At 37.9% G+C, this 10978-nt stretch overlaps 1 protein-coding gene across 7 annotated transcripts in view; it reads left to right on the top strand.

The window, feature by feature from the left end:
- The first annotated feature begins 348 nt into the window (after positions 1–348).
- gpatch8 (G patch domain containing 8) overlaps positions 349–10978 on the top strand; it is a 24404-nt gene continuing 13774 nt past the window's right edge. For 2 of the 7 annotated variants that reach the window (XM_016674380.1, XM_007558191.2), the window contains exons 1-3: positions 3293–3373; positions 4169–4205; positions 4401–9825. In XM_016674380.1, coding sequence (XP_016529866.1) covers positions 9669–9825 — 157 coding nt within the window. In that variant the 5' untranslated portion in view covers positions 3293–3373; positions 4169–4205; positions 4401–9668. Of the gene's footprint in view, positions 456–3292; positions 3374–4168; positions 4206–4400; positions 9826–10978 lie in introns of those variants that run through there. The other 5 variants (XM_016674383.1, XM_016674382.1, XM_007558189.2 and 2 more) reach the window with 5 other exon arrangements.

Raw genomic sequence — 10978 nt, 5'->3', positions numbered from 1 at the left:
AAATGTATTGAAGTAGTGTAACTATACTTGAGTACAATTTTTGGGTACTTTTCAATTCTGATCATATTCAATATTTCAGATATTTCAGATTCAGAAGTAATAAAAGCGGATGCGATCAGCTCATGTTGGACATCTTTCGGGGCAATTGTTCTGTTTTTGTTCACTGGATAGCCAAACCTATCCCTTTTCTGTTTTTATATTGTCAAGTCTATTCATGAGTCAATTATGTTGATCAGCATCTGTTTACAGGACCTAAAAACGACCATAATCCAACAGTCAGTATAGATATTAGTGACCGTGTTTCCTCTGTGTGACAGGGAAATGTTGTAGTGGGCAGAAGTGAGACATAAATCCTCCGCAGTGTGAATCGTTTGCTCACCACCAGGAGAAACTGCAGCTGCGTTCAGAAAATGGCCGACAGATTTTCTAGGTTCAACGAAGAGCGTGATTTCCAGGTAATGCACATCAAAAGACCAGAGACTTTTAACGAATTTTGCATGGTGGAGTATTTTAGAACATGGGATAGGTCTTAAAGGATATAAAAACATCCAGTATTTTACAACCAGCTGCGAGCATTTCGGCATATTCGGTGCTTGCTAGCACTGCAAGCTAGTTTAGCTAACGCTAGTCCACTGCGGCTCTTTTGACATCAGTTTTCCAAACGTCTCCGAGCTTTATTCCTGTCACCAACGTCCAGTTTTATTCACGTCACTTTCCTATTATTTGAACCATTTAAACCACTCACCAGGAAAAATGGATATGGAATAAGTACCTGCTTATTAGTGACCTTGGGTATGCTGGTTGTTTATCGAAAAAATGCTAACGATGCAAGCTTTGCTAACATAAAGCTATACTAGAGCTTGCTGTTCCCTTTTGACAACCAAAAAGTAAACAGTGCATGTTTAAAGAGTTATATTATCCTCATACTTTTAATCTTTTGGTATAGTCGTTTTAAATTACCACAAGCTTGTACTTTAAGGTTTTTAAATAGCAAGTTCTATACCTGCATAACAATGAATTTCAAGCATAGTCTTCTGTTTTTGCTTATATGAATGAAACTGCAACCAATCGGCAGATTACCTAAATGTTATTGAGTAAACTCGATCAGCTTCACTTTTTTTAAATGCAGAAATGATCATTTTGCTGAAAACAAAATACGCTTAACCCAGATATGGTGTGCTCTTTTTGTTTTTTGTATTAATGTTATTTTAATGTATACCAATATCTCCAAAAACTCAATAACCGAGTTTTTGTAACATTCCCTGGGCATCTTGTTACAATGCAAAACGTATATAAAAAAATGCAGGAACAGCTGAGTAACTTTGTTTCACCATGGCATATGTTTCAGCCATTTGTCCTTTTCTGTCTTATCTGAGATCTGTGGCCACACCCAGCCAAAGCTAGACACATTTCTGGCCAGTAAAACTGTCATGTGTTTCTTGTGAGTTGGTGCTTTCTCATCAAACATTTGCATTAATTTTAAGCATTTTTTTTGAGTCACTTATGTCACATTGCAATGTATATCCACCTAATCAAATGTTCGCAAAGATTTTAATTATTCTTATGTAGGTAGGAATTATTTGCTGCTTGTTTAATTGTTGTCAGGCAGTCTACAATACGCAAAGCAAAACATAATGTCCTTTCTTACACGTTTTTAATTATTTTATGGCTATGAAGTCGGGTCATACAAAATAACATTTATAATTTAATAAATTTTTTATGCTGCTAGATTCAAGGTCTTGCTTAATTGATATAATTGTTTGTAATTAAAATTGTTTTGAAATGTGTACTTGTCTTACTTATAATTCTTAGTTGCCTGCTTTTCAAATGACTTTGTGGTGATGTTTTTCCACCTAACTCCATTTGCCGTAGAACTGTGTTTTCAGCTATTTTGTCAGTGAGAACCTAATTGCTGTGAGGTCTGAATGACTCTGTTGAGGATCACTCAGGCCCAGCACAGAGAAGCTCTGTGTGTGAGATCTGCAGTGAATGCATTCATATGCTCAGCATTCAGAAAGTTTCTTCATGGATTGATGCTTGATGCCAAGCAACGCAATCTGGAAAATACCCACAGATGGTATAACTAATCTCTGCTACACAGCCCAGCTAAGAGCTTTTCCACTTTATGCTTTTCCAGTGGGTGTTGCAGTTTTAGCATGTACTGCAGAAAATGCTAAGCTATGTATAATTCTTGCAGATGTTGACTGTCAGAGAATACTTTTTTTTTTTTTTACCCCTCATGGCGGTGGCGGTACCTACGTTGTTAGTTGGTATGGAAGCCCAAGAAGATTCTAGCAGTATATGTTTACCAAGAAATGTTTATTTATTCTTGTACTGATCAGTAGAGGAAAGCGAACACTGTTCATAACTTTGCAGTAGATGTGCATAGTCATATTGATTATGAAACAAGTATGAGGCTTTTGTGGAGAGCATATGACATTACATAAAGCACATTATGCGGTCTAAGTAAAATGTAGAAGGAAATATGGGGGAGAAAGGAAGCAAGTTATTGACTTGTTCATGAATCGGTTCATGTCTTCTCTGCGTCTCACCTTCTCATAATCCCAAGTTTTACTTTTGTACATGTGGTGTTTGATTCAATCTGAATTAATGGCAATAAATAATGTCTATATAGATTTCTGGTACTGCAGAGTCGCTGGAAAATGTATCCGCAAATGGCTACTGTAGTCCCACCACTTGAGAATCTTCTCCTCGCAGAAAACTTTAATGAATAATTTTACTAAATAATTGAAATGCTACCAAGCACATTTCACTGCTAAAAGCTGTCGGTGATGAAACTGCAAGGTAATGTACTGCAAAGGAAGAAATAAAAACAGAATTTTACGCAATTTGTATATATTATGCGATTTCCAGGATTTTAAAACAGTAGAAACACACTTTGTAGCTGTCCTCTCCCATAAACCAACAGTTGACGTGACATTTAACCAGTTCAGTCCCAAAAGAAAGCTGCAGTTGCCTTCATCCGTCTGATAATTAAGCAGACCACATATACGCTAATGAGTGACGAGACCCCAAAGTCACATCCCAGACACAAATGCATTACATGGAAATATTTGACAGTATGATTGTACACAAAGCAGCCAAGAACCAAAACCTCGGATCGGCTCTCGGAGATCAGTGACTAACTGGATTTTTCAAAATTGCATCACAAGACAGATATTTATGAAATACTCTAAAGTTTGTTGTACGTCAAACACCAAATTATCTTTAGTAAACCTAATGACTGTGTTTTTATTTTTTTTATTAAGGTTAAATGTGTGTTTCAATTTCTCAGGGTGTGAATCACTTTGACCAGTATGAAGAAGGCCAGTTGGAGCTGGAGCAGGCGTCCCTGGACAAGCCTATCGAATCGGTAAGGTTGCATCCATCGTCCCTCACCATTGGACCAGCTGTGAGAGTGGATATGATTGGTCCAGGAAGGAATAAGAACCACACCTTTACTCCATACTGTGTAGATGCATCTAGTGTTTTCTTGAACACACTTGCCACCTAACCCGTAGAATCACTCGTCAGTGTCCATTAATACCCTTTAATTCACTCCCACTTCTCATGACCCCGACCTACTTCATTTCTTCTGACATATAAAAAGACGATTTAGATCCTAGATCTTCCTGTTATATGTGCAGCCCACAGATAACCATCAATTTTCTTTTCTTCGTAACAGTCTCACATTAGTCATCGTTAGTCATCTTAGCAGAGATAAACTTGAGATGAACCTATAAGCATGAAGTGGATGAAGCACTGTCTTATTAGCCGTTATCTCAACATTGTAGCTGCTCATCAATTTAAAACAGTAATTTTGGGGGGAAAAAATAAACATATTTGAATATTTCACAGCACTTTTATGTGGAAATTCTGCTATCAGAAATGAAGCCACATTAGATTTCAGTCTAAGAAAAGTTGTATGTTTAATATTTTTTTTTAATTGAGTAGAAATTATTATTTAGCAAAACAAGGCAGTGCTTATTCCATGTCCTTTGTATAAAAGAGGGTGCACATTAGATGGTGTGAATGGGTACATTTGTGTTTGACTGAGTGTTTGTTTATGTAGCTTTTAGACTGTACGTGTTAGTGTATAGTATTTGTATTTATAGGACAGTTATCTTATTGTACACAACTTGGGGTGTTCGACATTTCTCTCCTGCAGCGAATTGGCCCCCTATTAGCTAAGCAGCAATGACCCGGTTTGTATTTGCACGCTCTGCTTCCTTACTCCTTATCTTTAGGGTCCTTTGTAACGCTTCTTTATCTTTCTTTCTCTACTTTTCTCTTTCTGTTTCACGACTGTCACACCTGACATCTTATTCTCTCTCCATCTCCCTCTCTCTCTCTCTCTCTCTCTTTCTCTCTCTCTCTATTGCTCCCTCCCTTCTACACAGTGATTCGGTGTACAGTACCCTCTGTCATTCTGTGCTGGCATGGTGCTTGTGCAACTGGGACTGCATTTTACGCTGAAGAGGCATATTGATAATAGCGCAGGCAGCTCTCTTTTTCTGTCTTCCTCACTTTCTCCACCCTTCTTTCTGTCTTAAGCATTTTGGTGAGCAGGCCAAACTCGGAAGTCCTCAAAAGTACCAGGAAACTTTTTCTCAAGATTTTTAATGCACTTTGTGAAGCAGTCAGATAGGGTCAGCAATCCTGGATGTCAAGTTTAAATGTATATTTTTTTTTGGATTATAATACAGTTATTGTTGAAGACTAATTAAAAAGTTAACTTTGAAGAGCTAAATAAAGCTAGCTAAGGTGAGCAGGTGTTTCTGCAAGCTTTTGTCTCGAGTTTTTATTTAATAATCTGTAGGAACTGCAGTACAAATATGAAATTCTACTTCCATTTCATTTACACATTATCTTGTTGTATCTGTTTTTAGTTGGACATGTTTGTCATAACTCTGAGCTCCAGAATGAAACACTGTCCCTACCTAAACAAAACCAGTATTTTGTCCATGTGGGTGGTGGAGAAGTAAGAGGACAAGTAAGAGAGAGTGGTGGCCTGCTCACCTGGCTTTACCTAGCTGTTTTGCTCCTGCGCTATTATTTGTGGAGGGGGGCTGAGGAGCAGGCTGCAGCACCACGCAGCTCCTCACACATCTGTGGAAAAAAACAGAAGCTGGAAGTGTCACCTTATCACCACTATCAACTTTCTTGTTACAATTTTGTGGTGCTCTAAAACACGACACTCTTTAGTATCAGATGTAAAATGGATTCTAAAAAACATCTGAGATGCTTGAATTGGTATAGTAAACGATAAATATAACATTTTTAAGTTGGCTTAAAAAAATAGAGAGGCATAGAAATGCTTAGCTCTTTACTTTTAAGCTCTTAGTCCACTAATGCATAACTTGAGAGCTGTTCATAAGTGCTTCAGCCCAGCTTTTCAGAACCCCTCCTTTGCCATTATTTGTGTGTGAATTATAGGCAGTTAGAGGTCTGTGGTATTTTATTGGGATCTTTTTTAATTCCTGTCTTACCCCTTTTGGTCTTTGCTATTTTTCTCCTAACACTGTTTTGCATTGCATGTGTTAACTTGGTAGCATTAAGCACCATGTGCTCTCAACACTCTGTGTTGTTGTTGTTGTTGTTTTTGTTTTTTGTTTTTTTTTTAAACTCGGACTCATTCCTTATTGTCTCTTATCTCCCCCCAGTCCCTTAAATCTACCATCCACCTTCCTCCCTCCTATTTGACCCGGTACCACAGCGATATGCAGTGGGCATCCTCAGAGCCACAGAACATGAACACTCACAGGAAGGAAACATCTGTGAATCCCGCAGAGAAACTAAATTCAAGTCAAGACGTTACTGTACATGTTTTAAATGCACACATGCAGTTACTGTGGCTCAATATGCTATTTAAGCCATAGTTGTATGAGTCATTTTAAGTTTGTAGAGCTTGATATTGTTGAAAGTATTGAACCAAATACTTTCTCTTTTTAAAAAGACTTATCATCTTAAACATGAAACCACACACAGGAAAAGGCATCATTTTAATACTTACGTTTTGCGCAGGCTTTAATCATGTGGACAGAAGTTATGATTGTTGAATGGTGTTGACTAAAAACCCAATTCTCACCTCAAATACTTGAATGTTAAATAAAATAAGTGGGGGGGGGGATTAAGAAATGAACAAAACAGATGATTGATCACATTATTTGCAATAGTCTGAAGCATGTCCCATCTTTGAAATTGGGACTTAAGATTTATAAGGTAAGTATGTTTTTGAATTGTTATATGTAAATTAGTTATTTTAATAAGACATTTCTGTGTTTTTTTTATTTTATTTTTTTAATTTTCTCAACATATTTGATAGTAGAATCTTAAACATTATTTTTCTTGGTAAAACAGAAGGCACTCAGGTCTTCTGTTTTACTCGCTTAGCTTGTTACTCCAAAACAGTTGTTTTTTTGCTTCGTCTCACCTGTCACTTCTGACACGGACCAGCATGTTCAGATGTCTGAACTAAAGAGACTGCAAGGAGTTAAGAGGAGCAGAGCTTGTCCAAAAGCAGCTGCTCTTCTGTCTGGGCCTTTTAGGAAATGACAAATGTGTGATCTGTTTCTAAAGTAAAACATTTATATAGATTTAGGCATGAATACATGTAACCAAGATTCTCGATCCTGAAGGTGGATGATTGCACATATTTTCCCAGTAAAAAAAAAACAGCAACCACTAAATAACTACATTCTCTGAGGTCTCTAGGTGGGGTCCCCTGCATATCACTTCCCTTATTCATATCTTTTGCCATGCACTGTGCCAATGACAGCACATTGCACACTTTTATATAAAAAAACCCACCCCTTGTAGATTTTTGTTTTGTTTTAACCTTTTGTTTATTTTTTCCTTTTCTCCTGTTTTTAACAGTCAGTTGGTGGATTTATTGAAATGTCTGCCTTTTCTGTTTGTATAAGTATAATGTTTGTTTCAAGGCAGAGAGAGATTTGTATTTTTAAGACCTAGAGAAGCTAGCAGAATTGCAGTTGAAAGCGTTCGGTCGGTTTCTTACGTTGTGTCACGTGTGACTGTTTTTTTGACAGCCCAGTATTTTAAAGCCAGGTTCGTATGGAAATGCCTTCACTCCACTTGCACTGCTGTTGGACTCGCCGTCGTTGCTTTCATCCGTCTGTCTATTCTTTTGGTGCACTCATCTGCTGTCCCAACACCCAGCGTACACGTCATCTCTGGCCACCAACCTCCATAGAGTTCATTTTGACCTAAGCTGTTTACAGTCAATAGGTGCACACTTTTGCTGCCTCCGGCCTGCTCTACCTGATTTGTTTCTAAATTCTCCAGAAATGATTTGAAATGAGGCATAAGATTTGATATTCACAAGATTTCAGATTATTTAACTGGACTGTTATTTGTCTGGCATTTCCCAGTTCATAGTTCTGAGTGGATTTTAATTTTCTTTTCCTCTCAAGCAGCATATGCAACTCTGCAAACGATTAAATATTGGCATCCGTAATGTTGCTGCACGTCGACGCTCTAGCAAATAATTAGGAGACACAGAGCGAATGACGGGAATTATATTTCCCAGAAACTTCACTTGGCTTTTCAGAACCGGGAAAGAATAGAAAACTGCTAAACTTTAACAAGTCGTGCCAAGTTAGATGTGTTGTTTCCTCTCTGCCGTGTGGTGTCCAGCACTAATTTTTATTCTTATCTCTTCCTGTGGAGGAAAAGATCTAAGTCAGAGTACACAGGGTTTGGAAAAGCATGAATTGGAGGACAAAATAACAGGACAACAGGAAGTGACACTCTCATTTCTTTAGATAGCCGGAGGCACAAATCGGTCACATGGATTTGTTTATTCTAGTCATCATGGTATGGCATTTTATAATCTAATAATACAGCAAACCTTAGCTTTCTCCTTGAAATACATTAAGGAGAGCAAAAGCTGGTGACAATATGTGATTTTAAAACGAAGGATTAAGTCGAATTTCCTCCACATGCACCACTGTGGACAGAGATGCGATGTGTGCCGTGTGTTTGAGGCCACCACTCCCTTCACATGCTCTAACCTCTTACAAACCCAGCTCACTTCCATCACCCGAATACCCACCTTCATCATCATGGCTCAGCCTGCTCTGTTCTGCCAATTTTCCTGACCTCTTGTCAAAGAGACCTAATCAAGCATTGTTGAGCCATCCTCCCTCACTGTGCCTGATCCATCCGATACTAACTCAGCTGGAGTTTTGTTCACCTGTCCTCTGCTCCCCCTCCCCAACCGCCCCACTGTATGTGTAAGACTCACAGTGCGCTTACTAACACCGACGACCCTTTTTGTTAAAAACAATTTAACAAAAAGCTGCATGCTTTTTTTTATTTTTATTTTTTTTAGTTTTATTCCTTTCCCTCACTTTCTGTTTGTGAAAGTCGACGTCAGTCTCTTTGTGATTATAAATATCCTTTCTGTTTGGTTTGTATGTTTTTTTTTTCTTTTTCTTTTTTTTGGATAGAATGCAGCACTCTGGTGAATGTTAGACAAGCTTGGAATAGTTATAATCACAACAGAAAACACTGCTTATAAAGAAATGTCATTGTTTCTTGTTTATATGTGCTTGAGGATGTACTGTAGTGTGTAGTGGTGGGATGGTCTTGCATTTCACTTTAATGTTTTTGTTACCTCGCTGACCAATACTAGTGAAATAACATGACTTGCTCAGTGGCCCCACAGTGTACTAGAAAATGCTCTTGTGCATGTTTTTGAATGCCTCTCAATCTCCTTTTGCTCATTATCAGTTGTCGGATCCAACCGAGATTGCTGATGCATATTATTGGAATCTTGAGCAGAAATGTGAAACTGTGTATGGGTTACAGCAGATCTCCAAATTGTTGCTCATTGTTGGTCTGAAAATGGCTGGAATCTGACAATTCATGATCTAAATGCAGGAGGCGTCCAAAAACGTGCTCAACAGTCATTTTGGTATATCTAACGGGGTTCGAAGTACACTGTTGTCCTTTTCATCTGAACGCCCACAGAGCCCTTCACACATGCATAATCAGTCCACTCTGGGCCTTGTAATGGTAATCCAAGGCCCAAAAGCTCCACTTCTGTCTTTTTCTTTTGCTCTATTTTTGTGACAGCTGAATGTCTCATGGTGCTCCCCTTGTCATGGTTACGGAATCACAGCAAGCTTGGAGTTTCTGGTCTTCATTTTGTTATTGCTAGATTTCCATACCTGTTCCGTGTCGCTTTTCTTTGTGTACGAAGATCCTGCGCTGTAGTGTGTCATATATGTATGCGTGCGATACATATATTGCCCTCTCCTTCCTCCTCCTCCTTCTAACTTCTTACATAGTGGATGTTATTTGATGTGTTTATCTTGATAATAAATGATAGTTGTTTTTCTTTTTGCCTGAAAAACTTCCTTTGTTTTATCTTTTTTCTTTGAAAGTACACTCATGATGTAGGAGTAAACCCTGTAGGTTGCAGACCACACAGAGACTCATGCATTTACTTAACATAGAGGCAATCTTGCCATTCAACTCAAGTCTCCCAGCCTTTTTATCCCTCTCCCCAACTGCCCTAACACTCCTTGTGCTGGAGGACACTGATTGTTACACGCTGTAGGTGATGACAATAATGATAATGGTGATGGTGGTGGTGGTTGTGCTTATGATGATAGTGTGATTTGAGTGTTTTGTTTGTCTTGATGTTTTCATCCATGCCCACAGGGTATAGCTCCTCTTATTATTGGAATATTTTTGGTTTTTTTCTCCTCTCTTCTCTCTGCCAGGATAACATCGGGCACCGGCTGCTTCAGAAACATGGATGGAAGTTGGGGCAAGGACTTGGCAAGGCCATGCAGGGTAAGGATTCACTCTAAAGCACACTCATGTTCTCAATTTGCTGGTGGCACTGAGCCACTATCTACTTTTGTTTTCTTTCTACTCACATTTTCATTTTTTATTTTTTTGTTGTTGTTTTAAACGACACCCTCCCTGATTTATTTTTCTCTTCACACCTTTTCTTTGACCTCTTCCTTTTGCCCGATTCCGGATTGGAAAAATCGTGGCCAAAGCAAACATGATTCCAGTTGTTTTTGTCGCTCTCAAGTTTCCGTTCCCTTAAATTTGGAGATGGAAGAAAAGATTCATGGAGTCTATTAGTGGATTAAGTGTTAGAGAGTAATCCTTGGTGATTTTTATTTTATTTTATTGTAAATTGGTACGTTGACATCCAGTTTAACAAGACTAAAAGTTCAAAGTTCTCTCACATTTTTTGATTTTCTTCTTTTTAGAAAAATCTTTTTCACATATTTTGCTGAAACCACAAATGAGACGTCATCTTAGATGTTAGAGTTGGCATTTTTAACAGACATTTAATGTTGTTGCCATGTAAACTTTAGCTGTAGTGTCATTTTGGATTGCTTAATATAGAGCACATACAAAGGTATTTGAAGAATGAAGTTATTTTTTCCAACATAAACCATAAATGCGATTTAAGTGAAGATTAGATTTAAAATGCTTAAAAGTGAGGCTGTATCACACTGCCACTCAAATGTGTGCAATCCAGCTGGTTGTAGTGGTAACTGTATGTTAACATGCGCAAAACTAAAACCAATAATAATTTATGTTGTTAGTATTAATGTGACACAGCACATTAGGACCTTTTGTAGTTGTTTCATCTGCACTGAGCTGCACGTCCACCTTCACTATCAAACAACTTCAACTTCTGTAATACCTTATATTTTTATGCAATCAAAAGTAAATCTCCTGCATGCAGGTGAAACCATCAGAATCCCTTTATTCCAAAAAATAGACCAAAAAAGTAAGAACTTCCTTGTTTCTAAAACATATTCAGAACCTATACCTCTGTAGTATTGGACATTTTGTAGGTTTCTCATAGCCTGTTTTTGTACCATTGATGGTTGGTTTTAATCTAAGTAAAACTATTCTCGCTTAATTATATGCATGCAGTTAACCATTTTAACTCGATATGCAAAGCAGTTTGTCACGTTTA

This window comes from Poecilia formosa, unplaced genomic scaffold (assembly GCF_000485575.1).
Source record: "Poecilia formosa unplaced genomic scaffold, Poecilia_formosa-5.1.2 Scaffold94, whole genome shotgun sequence".
NCBI classification, from domain to species: domain Eukaryota; kingdom Metazoa; phylum Chordata; class Actinopteri; order Cyprinodontiformes; family Poeciliidae; genus Poecilia; species Poecilia formosa.
This window is presented reverse-complemented; position numbering and strand designations above follow the sequence as displayed.